This window comes from Cololabis saira, chromosome 6 (genome assembly GCF_033807715.1).
Source record: "Cololabis saira isolate AMF1-May2022 chromosome 6, fColSai1.1, whole genome shotgun sequence".
Classification (NCBI taxonomy): domain Eukaryota; kingdom Metazoa; phylum Chordata; class Actinopteri; order Beloniformes; family Belonidae; genus Cololabis; species Cololabis saira.
The window spans coordinates 46,064,838-46,079,270 of record NC_084592.1 but is presented as its reverse complement, the minus strand read 5'-3'; the positions used below and the strand labels follow the sequence as shown (position 1 = coordinate 46,079,270).

The following is a 14,433-nucleotide window of genomic DNA, read 5'->3' as shown; positions in this document are numbered from 1 at the left end:
AAGGATCAGAAAGCTAAAAAGAATCCATGACAAATAATGGCACTTGATTAAAAACAATGACATTGTTCTGTAAAAACTGATTTTAACATATGTTTGAACATGTTAAGAGGGTAAATATTTCAAGTTGAGTATGTGTTGTAGCTCATTCCAAGCTTGCCGTGCATAAAAGGAAAAGGCCGATTTACCAACTCTGTCCAGTGTTGGGACCATGAGGAGAATTTTCTCTGATGATCTAGTGTTGTAGCTACTAGAGTCATACTTTAATACATTGTATATGTACAGCGGTAGTTTACCCACTAATGCTTTTGCAATGAATTAAATATTAACATATGTGTTTTTCTCCTTAGACTCAGTGAAGTCCATTCAACCGTTTGATACAAATTACAATGATGTGTACGTGCAACTTGGACCAGTTACAAACCGCAAGGAAGCATGAGAGACTACGACTACTGCTATGATACACTACTAAACTTAACACGGTGGTTAATTTATTTATTTATTTATTTATTCTAAATGTCCCGTTATGTAAAGTCTCTACTTATAAGAGATCTGTTTACGCTACAGCGATGTTTGTTGCTCTCGTCTCCATCGGTGCCAGGGTTGTAGAAACACTTTTAGTTCCAGCATGCACACACACACACACACACACACACACACACACACACACACACACACACACACACACACACACACACACACACACACACGACCCTGCAAGTCTATTCTGTTTTCTAAGCTGAGGTACAAAGCTCCTGTCACCGTGATCTGGGGAGGGATCGAGGTTGGATTACCGATTCTTTTTATATTGGCGAGCCAAATCCAAGGTTACAAAAACACTATATATGGATGTTCCCGCTAAGTCGCGGACGCGTCTTCCCTGGAAGAGGGCGGGCATAAGTCACGGGGGAATGTGGCACCTGCAGCCCGGTTAAATGATTAGCATGCAAAAGCCCCCGCGGAGCGGAGAAACCGGCGTCTGCTGCACGTAAATATACGAGGCGAGGCCTCGCGCGTAAAAACGCACGTCTATTTTGACGGTGTGCTCGTGAGCAAAGGCTTCCTGCCTCAGGAATGTTGGCACTAGGCTGGCAGTCCTGACAGACAGCTGCACCGCCGCGGCGTTTCTCTCACATGCTGCGCTCCGATCCCAGCCAGGGGTTTCCAACCCGGGGCCCGCGACCCCCGGAGGGGCCGCCGAGGAACTGCAGGGGGTCCTCCAGCTTAAAAAGACATTAAGGCTGCAAGCAGCGATGAACTGGCCCCGCGCGTGCAATTTTCAACAATAAAAGTAAAAGGACTCAAAACTGAGTCCGGTGACACCACCCATGACTCTTTATGTTAAACCATTCAAAAGTTATGGCAGGAAATAGGAACTATCAAATATGGACCAATCAGAAGAAGGGGCGGGGCTACTTTGCACCAATTATGTTCAAGGACTCATAATCGAGTCCAATGACACCACCCACGAGTCTTCATGTCAAACCATTCAAAAGTTATAGCAGAAAGTAGGAACTATCAAATATGGACCAATCAGATGATGGGGGGGGCGCACTTTTTGGCGTCTAGCGTCGCCACGGTAACACTTTTGAAAGAGAAAAGTAATGCGCGTAGTCGCAGGATGAAGACGCACATTTTGATGTATAACACACCTGGGTGCACGTTACGGTTCGGGCCGTATTAATTGCCGAAGGAATGGCATATATTGCTCCAAAATTACGCGATTAATTCAGAATGTTCAAAATGGCCGACTTCCTGTTCGGTTTCGGCCATGGCGCCAAGAGACTTTTCTTTTAGTTGCGACATGATACAGGTGTGTACCGATTTTCGTTCATGTACGTCAAAGCGTATTATGGGGCTTGAGGCGCAACATTTTTTCTGTCTGAACCAATCAGATGAAGGGTGGGCGCGCTTTTTGGCGTCTATCGTCGCCACGGTAACGCTTTTGACTGATAAAAGTAATGCGCGTCGTCGCAGGATGGAGGCGCATATTTTGATGTATAACACACCTGGGTGCACGTTACGGTTCGGGCCGCATTAACGGCCGAAGAAATGGCATAAATTGCGCCAAAATTACACAATTAATTCAAAATGGCCGACTTTCTGTTCGGATTCGGCGTTTCTTTAAGTATTTCTGAGCCTAATAATAATAAAAAAAATATATAAAAAAAAAAAAAAAAAAAAAAAATATATATATATTAATAAAATAAATATATGATAAATTAAAATATATATGATCTATAGTATATATTAAAAATGCATATATATATATATATATATATATATATATATATATATATATATATATATATATATATATATATATATGCCTTAGGTTTTTACCAACATGGTATTAGGGCTCAGAAATACTTTTTTTGTTGTTGTTGTTCCACAGTATTATAAAATCCTGTAATGATGGCTTTCAGTTTTGGTTCCACCCCAAGAATTGAAGTGGCCCCCTCTGGCCCCCCTAGGAAACAGTTTTGGGGGAACTGCCCCTGAACTTGAGAGGTAAAAAAGGAAATTATTTCCTCATTTCGTGTCCAGTTTCACACGTCTGAGATCTGGTGGGAGTTGGAGCTGCGCGGATCTTCAAGTCTGAATAAGTCTGAATAAACTGGTCGGTGATGAACACATGCACTCCACTCCTCTTTTTTTTAATTTAACATTTGCAAAAAGTACAATGATTACAAATCTTCACATTATGCAATTTCAAGTTGAATTATAACATATAAAGAGTATAAATCAAATAAAAAACAAAAAACAAAAAGCACAACACATTATAACCAGCCAGGGGGGATGAAATTATGACAGAAAGCCAAAACATTTACATACAGGACTGTCTCAGAAAATTAGAATATTGGGATTTTCTGTAGGCCTAATGCAATTAAACAAAAATGTCATACATTCTGGATTCATTACAAATCAACTAAAATATTGCAAGCCTTTTATTATTTTAATATTGCTGATCATGGCTTACAGCTTAAGAAAACTCAAATATCCTATCTCAAAAAATTTGAAAATTCTGGGAATCTTAATCTTAAACTGTAAGCCATAATCAGCAATATTAAAATAATAAAAGGCTTGCAATATTTCAGTTGATTTGTAATGAATCTAGAATGTATGACATTTTTGTTTTTTTAATTGCATTACAGAAAATAAAGAACTTTATCACAATATTCTAATTTTCTGAGACAGTCCTTGTTTTGATTGCTTTTGAATTTGTTGAAAACTTAATTGAATTTACAATGAAAAGTAAAAAAAAGAGGGTTTTTTGTGTAAGAATTTGGATTCGTGGATGTGGACATGCCCTCCACTCATCTCCCCTGAATCTCCATGTCGGACGTGTTTCTGGATCCCCTGGTGCGTGTTTTTTTATTCCTCCAGACTCCGCCCTGCAACGCGCTGCTCTTTTCACGCACTTGCGTAATTTGACGAGCCGGCGCAAAATAGGAGAGAATGAGCGTTTGACAGCTGCTCCTGCAGACTGTTTTCCAAGAGGAAAAGGTTACATGCTGGTGAGAGCTGAGAGGGTCGGGATTAGTTTAAGTTAAACATCCATCCATCCATCCATCCTGCGCTCATGGCCGCAGCGGCAGCGGCCGCCGCCGCCGGCGGGGTTTGGTTCTCCGCTCCGGCCGCTCCGGCCGCTCCGGCGCAGGACGCGCCGCGGCTCCAGGGACGCAGGAGGGGGGACGATCCCGGACCCGGACCGGGTCCGTGCGCCTCCATCCCGGCGCAGTCCTGCTACTATCACTCGGTAGGTTTTTCTCTCTCCCATCTGCAGATTCAGCATCACAGTTTATACATGGGTTTTCTGCAGGAATGTCCTTCCTCTGTTTTTAAATTATTTTTATTTTTTTTTTTTTCTTTGCCAAATTGAGTATTTTAGTTGAACATGTACAGCCTGCCACTTGCTACAAATGTACAAATGTTTGTGTTTTTGTGCTCCATACCATGTGATCATGGTCGTGAGTTAAAATAAATGATTGATGATGATGATTGATGAAAATGTCTTTAAAATGTTCGATCTTGAAAGTGAAGGTCGGCTCAGATACTGAAGCTCTGAGTGTCGGTGTTAGGATGGGATGTTGCACCCAGGGGCGCCCCAAACATGTTTCCTAGGGGGGGGCAGAGGGTACCAGGGGCGCCCCCAAACATGTTTCCTAGGGGGGGCCTGAGGATACCAGGGGCACCCCAAACATGTTTCCTAGGGGGGGCCAGAGGTAGGGCTGTGTGATTAATCGATTTTAAATCTAAATCGGATTTATTAATCAAGACGATGTTAAAAAATGGAAAATTGGAAAATCGATTTTCCTTTTTTGCAGCTGGCTGCATTACAGACAGAGCTCATCTAGTCTTTGTTTGGTCAAGAAAATTGTAAATGTTGTCACTTTACTAAACTCAAGGAGGATTTACAGTATCTTTCAATTGCACTTCATTCCCAATAGGGAAATTTGTTTGCTATTTTTCTTTAAAAATAAAGATAAAATATTTGAAACAATTTATTCCATTGTCTTTTGTAGTTTTACCAAAAAAATCGAAATCGAAAATTGGGTTTTCAGAGAAAAAAATCGGGATTTTATTTTTGTCCAAAATCGCCCCCAAACATGTTTCCTAGGGGGGGCAGAGGGAACCAGGGGCGCCCCAAACATGTTTCCTAGGGGGGGCAGAGGGAACCAGGGGCGCCCCCAAACCTGTTTCCTATGGGGGGCCAGAGGGTACCAGGGGCGCCCCCAAACATGTTTCCTAGGGGGGGCAGAGGGTACCAGGGGCGCCCCCAAACATGTTTCCTAGGGGGGGGGGGTACCAGGGGCGCCCCCAAAGATGTTTCCTAGGGGGGGCCCCAAACATGTTTCCTAGGGGGGGCCCCAAACATGTTTCCTAGGGGGGGCAGGGGATTCCAGGGGCGCCCCCTGGTGGCATCCCTGTGTGCACCCTTTTTCCCCAAAAATGTAATTTCATTTTATTCTTTATTTCATTCAAAAAAATAAAACAAACAATTCAATACAAATACAAACACAAATGTTCATAAATTGTGAATGAAAAGGGAGCAGAAAGAAGAAAAATCTAATCCGCCTCTTTTTCCAAGAAATACATTGACAAAAAACATAAATTAAAAATTAAAAAAACAACAACTAAGTAAATAAAAAACTAAAATAAAATAAAATTACCGCCGTCTATGGGTATGTCTAACATATTTCATTATATCAACTTAACATACAAACGTGCTGGGAGGAGGATGATGCGCGGCTGCAGGAGCAACTGGATGTTCTAATTTCAGCCGTGTATTTGGAAACAGCTTAGACTGGAGTGTTTTTAGAGGGGGGTGATTGTGAAGGGGAGGGTGTTTTTGATGTGACACAAGTCGGGCCCGGATGCACCTCACATGTATTAATCACAGTCTGCATCCCGTCAGGTTTACGAGCCTCCAGGTTCCTGCAGGAACAGTTTTATTGGGTCAGCTTTGCAAAAGTCCAAGAACAAAAAAGCACTTAAAAGCACTTGCCGTAGGGACGAATGGTGGAAATTAGCCTCAACCATACATATTTACACTTGTGTCCATTAATATGTACAGTCCCTGTCTAACAAATAAAGTTAATTGAATTTAATTGAATTGAATAAAAGCATGAAATCAGAGCAGAGTTTAAATCCAAATGCTGCTATTTTAGGACCGAGAATCTGGATTGGGGTTTTTTTGTATGTGTTTTTGACAAATATTTGTATTGACTTTTTCATTTACAGTACAAAGGCACAAAACCGAAAAAAACTGAAAAAGGCACATTAATACGTACAAATACTATCTACTCTTATATAGTTATTCAAGTATATTGTTATACCATTGCTGTCTATTGTTCTCTATTATATTGTAGTATTGTAGTAAAGCAATGATAATGTAATACTATACATTATAATTACTTCTATTATTATACATAAATAGTATCACAACTAAATGATGGGCGTTTGTTTTGTTTTCCTTGTTTGCCTTGATTTGCTTTGATTTTGACTATATTTATATACACATATAATTGAGTATTATATCACTGTATTGAACAGTTATTGAAACTCGTCTTGTTATATGTAAGAATGTTATATGTAAGAAGATCAGGCCAGCACGCAGCTCCTGAAGCTCCGGCCTGCAAACATGCACAAAAGAGAAAAAAGGGGGGCCGGCACGGAACGATGGACAAGAATGATAGCTATGAGATATTTATAATAAATAAAAATGGAAATGGAGAAGAGAGGAAGGGAAGAGGAGAGGAGAAGAAGGGTGAGAGGCACCGCCCAGTGGATCATGTCGGTGCCCCCCTGCAGCATAGGCCTATAGCAGCATATCTACCACCAAGCTATATTTGAGACTAACTATTATAGTTTTGTTCTATAGCTGCAACTATGACTACTGACTCTAACACACTAGAGTTTACACTACCTAGAGATTTACCAACACCAGCTAGAGGTTTACTAAACACTAACTATAGGCTTTACTAAACAGAAAGGTTTTAATTTTAGTTTTAAAGGTGGAGGTGGTGTCAGCCTCCTTAACCCAGATTGGAAGTTGGTTCCATAGTAATGGTGCCTGATAGCAGAACGCCCGCCCTCCAAATCTACATTTGGATACTCTAGGAACTACAAGTAAACCTGCACCCTGAGAGCGGAGAGCTCTGCCAGGAACATAAGGCACTATCAGGTCTTGCAAATAATGCAGAGCTAAGCTGCATTGCAATAAAATCCTAACCCCTCCAGAAATTGCATAAAAGAGTCCCAAATCTTCTCTAATGTGTTATATTTCCCTTTTGGATTGGTGTTTACAACTGTTTTGTAATTTCCTCTCCGCTTCCAGGGTAAATCAGAGATGGACGGCTACATGTGTGCACATCCACAGGAAGTTGTGAATCCCAAAATGTTGTGCAGGGACGGTTCGCACCCGCTGGAAACCTCGTTCACGGAGGACTTGGGCTCTCCGTACAGCGTCAACATGAGCCTGCTGCTCTCCGACGTCTCGTACCTGCGGCCCGGCCTCCCCAGGACTCTGAGGCCGATCAAAACTGAGCCGCCTCACGGCCCGATGCATCATCCCGGCTGCCAGGGCGGCCGGCTCCCGGAGCCCCCCCCGGAGTACCCGGGCGTTTTCAGGACGACCGACGCTCCTGCTGGCGGCTTCTACATCAAACAGGAAGTGACAGATTTCCAGGACATCCCGCTTTTTCAGCTCTTGAACTCTGATCTGGATCCGCTCCCCCACGGATCTCAGGTGAACTCTGTCGCCCCGTTGAGTCTTCACAGAGGTCTGGGGGAATCCAAACCTCCCAACGGCCTGCAGCATCAATGTCTATCCCTGAATAAACACCTGCAGGTGCATCAGCTGGGATCCTATCTGCCGCCGTCGCCCCCCAACTCCGAGCCCCCGAGTCCGGACCGGGGCAGGAAACTGATCCACGCCCTTTCCCCGCCTCCCTCCTACGAAGCCAGCATCGCCTCTAAGGTGCAGTTTCAGCCCCGTAACTCCGTCGATGTCGGACAGACGTCCAGGGCGGCTCCGGTTCAAACCCAGGACCGGACTTACACCCCTGGGTTCGTCCGGAGTCCGAGTGCCGGACCGACCCGGCCCTCCAGCCCGACGCCACCCGGGGCCACGGCGGGTATCGGTCCCCCGTCCCCGATGTCGGCACACTCGGCTCCCGTCAAGTACAACCGGAGGAACAATCCGGACCTGGAGAGGCGGAGGATCCATCACTGCGACGTCCCAGGTGAGGTTTCCTGAATACAGCTGCAAGTTTGTCCGTTTAAAGTTGAAAAGTTTATTTGATTTGTAGGCATTGAGTTCAAGTCTTTCGTCGAGGCGCTTCACAGTTCAGCGCCGTCCCATAAAATGCAGTTATTATCCCAACTGATTCTGTTTATTGTGACACATTTGCAGTCCAATTATTCCAGTTAAATCCAATTCAAACAAATAAAATCCCAAATCATTGGAAAAAAAACAACCTCACCAAGGAACCCAGCAAATGTCATTGAATCTTTACTTTAGGATCCATCACTGTGATGTCCCAGGTGAGGTTTCCTGACCGACTGAGCAGCAATACAGCTGCCAGTTTGTCCGTTTAAAGTTTATTTGTAGGCATTGAGTTTAAGTCAGTTTACTTATCTTGCGTCAAGGCTCTTCACAGTTCAACACCGTCCCTTCATCTGATTGGTCCATATGATAGTTCCCCAAAAGTCACCAAATTTTGCACCAAGCCAGGCCTGGAGATAAATTTAATATTTAATGGTTTGCATTAATGCGCGTGGCCTAATGGCTCAACAGCGCCCCCTAGAATACTTTGTGCCTCAAGCCCCACAATACGGTTTGACGTACATGCACGAAAATTGGTACACACCTGTATCATGGCACAACTTAAAGAGAAGTCTCTTGGCGCCATGGCCCAAACCAAACAGGAAGTCTGCTATTTTGAATTAATCGTGTAATTTTGGAGAAATTTATGCCATTCCTTCGGCCGTTTCTTTGCCCGAACCGTAACGTGCACCCAGGTGTGTTATACATCAAAATGTGCGTCTCCAACATGCGACGACGCACATTACTTTTCTCAGTCAAAAGCGTTACCGTGGCAGGATAGCCGCCAAAAAATGCGCCCCCCCTTCATCTGATTGGTCCATATTTGATAGTTCCTACTTTCTGCCATAACTTTTGAATGGTTTGATATAGAGAGTCGTGGGTGGTGTCATCGGACTCGGTATTGAGTACTTGACCTTCAATAGCATGAATAAGCCCCGCCCCTTCTTCTGATTGGTTGATATGTGATAGTTCCGATTTTCTGCCATAATTTGAATGGTTTGATACATAGAGTCGTGGGTGGTTTCATCCACTAAATGTCCAGACCTAAAGAATCTACATGCCAGTCATACAAGCTTCCACTGCAGCCTGAACGTGCACAAGGTTTACAATGCCTGTTTCCACGTCTTATTTCACACAACTGACGAGAATTACGTTTCTATACGGTCAAAACGTACAAAGACCAGGTCAAATACAGTATTACAAAGTAATCTGTAAAAAATTGTACGGTGAATCTGTCAGTGTCTGACATTTCCCCCAGTTTGTGTTTCTGTTTTGCCCCGCCTGTCTTCCATCTGCCCTGATTGTTCACACCTGTGTCTCGTTACCCCCTGTGTATATCTGGTCTTGTCATTCCCTTGCTCCTTGTGGTTCCGTCCTGTTTCTTCCCTCCATGTGTCCTGCCAAGTTTTTGCTTCAGTTTTTGATCCCTGTTTTTGATCCCTGTTTTTGATCCTGCTAAGCAGCGCTTTGTTTTTTGTAAAATAAACCCTTTTTTTGTTGAACTCCTGCCTCTGGGTCCTCACCACAACAGCCCTGACAGAATCAAACCAATTTAACAATTCTATGTCACAATGCCTGCATTCAGGGCTTATCCATGGTTTTCAAAAATCATAAGTATTTAATTTAAGATTACGTTTAAATAACAAATAAAATGATAAGAAAAGAGGTAAAATAATAGAAAGCACAAGTTGTTAAAAAGTAAGGGCAGTAGAGAACAGAAGGTAAGTATTTAATTTAAGAGTACGCTTCAGTAAACAGGAATTGTTTTAGCCCTGATTTAAAGCTAAAGAACTGTCTGTTTTTCAGGTTGCAAGAAAGTGTACACCAAGTCGTCTCATCTGAAGGCTCATCTCCGGACCCACACAGGTAACGTCGTGTGTTCTTACTCTGGTGTTCTGGGGTGTTGCCAGGCAGGCTCGTCTACTTATGCATATGTATTCCTCTGGCTGACAGACCGGGCCACATCTCACCGCTGTCAGCTCTCATAAACCTGCAGCTCTCGTAAAGGGAGAGGAACACGGGGCATGCTGGGATTTATGACGCACAGATGGGACGGCGAATGAATCGCTTTGGTCGTTATCAAAACTCGTCTCGTGACATTCACGCTTCGGAATAAAAAGCAACCGCTCTGTGTTTGTTTACCAACTGGAACTGGATGGGATGTTAATACTTATCTGCTGGATCTACTGCCCTTATTTAACAACAACTTGTTATTTTTATTATTTTACCTCTTTTCTTATCATTTTCTTAGGGCCCGAGCATTTACAGTGCGAAGGCCCTATTGTATCTGTAGGAATTCTTTCTTTCTTTCTTCTTTATTTTTCCGACGAAAGGAAGGCCTTTTTTCCCCCTAAACGTGCCCCAAAAGTCACCAAATTTTGCACCAAGCCAGGCCTGGTGATAAATGTGATATTTAATGGTTTGCATTAATGGGCGTGGCCTAACGGCTCAACAGCGCCCCCTAGAAAACTTTGTGCCTCAAGCCCCACAATACGGTTGGACGTACATGCACGAAAATCTGTCCACACCTGTATCATGTCACAACTTAAAGAAAAGTCTCTTGGTGCCATGACCCAAACCCAACAGGAAGTCGGCCATTTTGAATGAATCGTGTAATTTTGGCGAAATTTATGCCATTTCAACGGCCGCTTTAGAGCCCGAACCGTAACGTGCACAGGTTTACCAGGTGTGTTATACATCAAAATGTGCGTCTCCATCCTGCGACGACGCGCATTACTTTTTTCTTTCAAAAGCATTACTGTGGCGACGCTAGACGCCAAAAGGTCTCTTGGCGCCATGGCCGAAACCAAACAGGAAGTCGGCCATTTTGAACATTTTGAATTAACACACATCTTGCCAAAAGGACTTCAGTTGCGAATTAGCCAGTTGGCTAAAACTGGCGCATTTACAGTAATGTTGATTAATGTGTGCTGTACTTTTTTTAAATAAACTGAAACTGAAACTAATCGCGTAATTTTGGCGCAATTTATGCCATTCCTTCGGCAGTTAATACGGCCCGAACCGTAATGTGCACCCAGGTGTGTTATACATCAAAATGTGCGTCTCGATCCTGTGACAACATGAATTACTTTTCTCTTTCAAAAGTGTTACCGTGGCGACGCTAGACGCCAAAAAGCGCGCCCCCCCCATCATCTGATTGGTCCATACTTGATAGTTCCCCAAAAATCAGCAAATTTTGCACCAAGCCAGGCCTGGTGAAAAATTGTCAAATTAGTTTACCGTACGAATTGTTACAGATTACTTTTGTAATCCTGTATTTGACCCGGTCTTTGTACATTTTGACCGTATAGATTAGGGGTGGGACGATACGGATAACTCACGATAACAATAATATCACGATACATCAAAATGTGCGTCTCCATCCTGCGACGATGCGCATTACTTTTGTTCCTACTTTCTGCCATAACTTTTGAATGGTTTGACATAAAGAGTCGTGGTGGTGTCATCGGACTCGGTTTTGAGTCCTTGACCTTTATTGCTGAAAATTGCACGCGCAAGGGCCCGTTCATCGCTGCTTGCAGCTTTAATTTTATTTGTTATTTACTGTTTAATTGTGTCTTGCCGCTTTTAATGTTGATGTAAAACACTTTGAATGACCTTGTGTTGAACTGTGCTGTACAAATAAACTTGTCTGTCCGTTTTGTGTGTGCTGCAGGTGAGAAGCCGTACCGGTGCTCCTGGGACGGATGCGAGTGGCGCTTCGCTCGCTCCGACGAGCTAACGCGGCACTTCCGGAAGCACACGGGCTCCAAGCCGTTCCAGTGCGGCGTCTGCAGCCGCTGCTTCTCCCGCTCAGACCACCTGGCGCTGCACATGAAGAGGCACCAGAGCTAGAGACGCTGGTCCTGAGGACTAATCCACTTCCAGGTGAAGACTCTTCAGAGGACTGCCACTATCTGTCTCTGTAATTGTTAAAAGATTCAGTATTACTGTTGCCTTATTTTTATTTCTCCTGACTCGGGGCTGGTCACGTGTTTCAGTTCAAGATCCCAAGCCAAACACGATGCACGAACATCACATACATGAACAGGCCTGTGTTGAAAAGATCAATTTTCCAATTCTAAATTGATTCATATGTCTAAAGATCGATTTTTTTCATCATTACATTACAACTTTTGGTATTTTTTTGTTTATGCCCAAAAAAAGGAATATTTTGTTGGACACGAGAATAACTGGTGACATGTTTTTGCCTTTAAATATGTTTAAAAGTATGAAAACATTAAAGTTTTCAGTTATAATTGCATAAATTGTCTATATTTCTTTTCTTTATACACTGTCTTGGTACGGAAGAGTAATTTTCATTATGCACTTCGAGAAAAAAGTTGAAATGTTGAGAAAAAAGTTGAAATGTCGAGATTAATGTTGAAGTACAATTTTGGGAAAAAAGACTTTATTCTTGAGATTTTGACACTTTTCTCAACATTTTGACTTTTTTCCCGAAATTGTACTTCAACATTAATCTCGACATTTCGACTTTTTTCTCGAAGTGCACAATAAAAAATCTTCCCCTCTCAAATATTTTTTCTCCTGCACGGCCCTGATTCTCTTCCGTAGTCTTGGGGTACATTTGCATAAAATGCTAAAAACCAAATTCTTTTGCTGCCCTGGATCTGTTTGGTAATTCATTGAACGTGCGCCTTATAATGTGGAAAATACGGTAATTGTTCAAAACAATTAGTATGTCTAAAGATCAATTTGTTTTCATCATTACATTACAACTTTTGGTATTTTTTTGTTTATGCCCAAAAAAGGAATGTTTTGTTGGACACAAGAATAACTGGTGCCATGTTTTTTGCCTTTAAATATGTTTAAATGTATGAAAACATTAAAGTTTTCAGTTATAATTGCATAAATTGCCTATATTTCATTACATTATATACTGTCTTGGGGTTACATTTGAATAAAATGCTAAAAACCAAATTCTCAAAAATTTAAAACCGAAATAGACCGAAAATTAAAAAAATTAAAACGGAATGTGTTAAAAAATAAAACTGATTTCATCGTCTCTGTTTCCTCCCTGGATCTGTTTGGTAATTCTGACCCACAATGTTTCTGTTTCAGTTCTATCAGCATTCTGGGAGCTGATTGGTCCTTACAGCATCATTAGCTGCAATACTTGCTGTTGAATCTCAATATAATACTAGTATTAATATGTTGCAGAACTACAGTCATATAATTCATGCAACAGCTCAAAAAACAGTTTTAATAACACTAACACAAATCAATATCGGATTGAATCAAATCTTGATAATCAATTCTGAATCTCAAGAATCGGAATCGATTCTTGGCATTTGAATGGATCCCCAGCCCTATACATGAGTAATTTTGTATAGGTCGCACCAGCGATGTATCTTAAAGGGGACCTATTCTGAAAACCAGGTTTTTTCTTGCTTTAACATATATAAAGTGTTTTTTTCTTGCTTTAACATATATAAAGTGATCTCCCCTCAGTCTGCCAACTCAGAGAAGGAGGAAACAACCAAATTCTGCAGAGTCTGTACAGCCGCCCGGATGATCGTCCAGTGTGATGTGGATCTACGAGCCAATAAGATTCTGCTCCTGTCGTTACGTAACCAAAATGTAAACCACGCCCACAACTATAAAACCGTGTAACTGCACGCGAACTGCAACTATCGCGTCGCACTGCGTGACATCGGACGCTCTCTGTCCATCTCCCTCCAGCAGCTGCCACTTTATTGAGGTTTTGTCAAGGATGGTTGTTTGAGGACCCAGACGCAGGAGAGCGGGAGGCAGGAGTTCACCAAAAACAGGGTTTATTCCACAAAAAACAAGAACAAAAAACGCTGCAGAGCAGGATCAAAACAAGAACGTGAACGTGGCTACAAAAACCTGACGAGGAGAACATGGAGGGAGCAAACAGTACGGACCGACATGGAGCAGGGAAGGACAAGACCAGGGGATAACGAGACACAGGTGTGAACAATCAGGGCAGATGGAAAACAGGCGGGGCAGAACAGAAAACACAAACTGGGGGAAATGTCAAACACTGACAGGTTTTTGTAGTGAAATGAGGAGGAATCATAGAGATAACTTCTCATTTCAACTAACCGGATCAGCCGTTCCTCATCATGACTGTTTCCTACAGCGCTTTCAACCGGCTTTCAACGCGAGCGACAGGAAGAAAATAGAAGCAGGACGTCCGACAAATGTTCAGATCAAAACGGCCAGTTAGGACAGTCCAATAGAAAATAAAGACATGGAATTGATTTTGTCGCTGACGCTCACTCGCATCGCATGCAGTTAGGACACGGTGTAAATAACTCCATCGGCCGGAGCTTCCTCCATTTTTCCGTAGCGGTGTATCGCGTCATTCAGGCAGCCAATCAGCACAGAGCCTCATTATCATAGCCCCGCCCACTCAGAATCCTGCATAGATAATGAGGTTAGAGAATGGGAAGATAAAGACATGGTTTAGAGGCTGAATTTCTAATTTATTTGGCAAAAACAATCAAAAGCTTGTTTTTAAGACATTCAAGGCCTGTTTAAAATAGACATTAAATGCCATAACAGGTCCCCTTTAAGACGGGTGGAAAACATTTTAAACGGGTGATGATGTATGTTCA

The 14,433-nt window shown here is 42.6% G+C and overlaps 1 protein-coding gene across 1 annotated transcript; it reads left to right on the top strand.

The window, feature by feature from the left end:
• The first annotated feature begins 3,535 nt into the window (after nucleotides 1–3,535).
• Nucleotides 3,536–11,876, top strand: klf5b (Kruppel like factor 5b). The gene is made up of 4 exons (XM_061724656.1): nucleotides 3,536–3,757; nucleotides 6,839–7,745; nucleotides 9,635–9,694; nucleotides 11,505–11,876. Exons 1-4 carry the CDS (start codon nucleotides 3,581–3,583, stop codon nucleotides 11,681–11,683), a joined length of 1,323 nt encoding a protein of 440 aa, XP_061580640.1. The 5' UTR covers nucleotides 3,536–3,580; the 3' UTR covers nucleotides 11,684–11,876.
• Nucleotides 11,877–14,433: the final 2,557 nt, after the last annotated feature.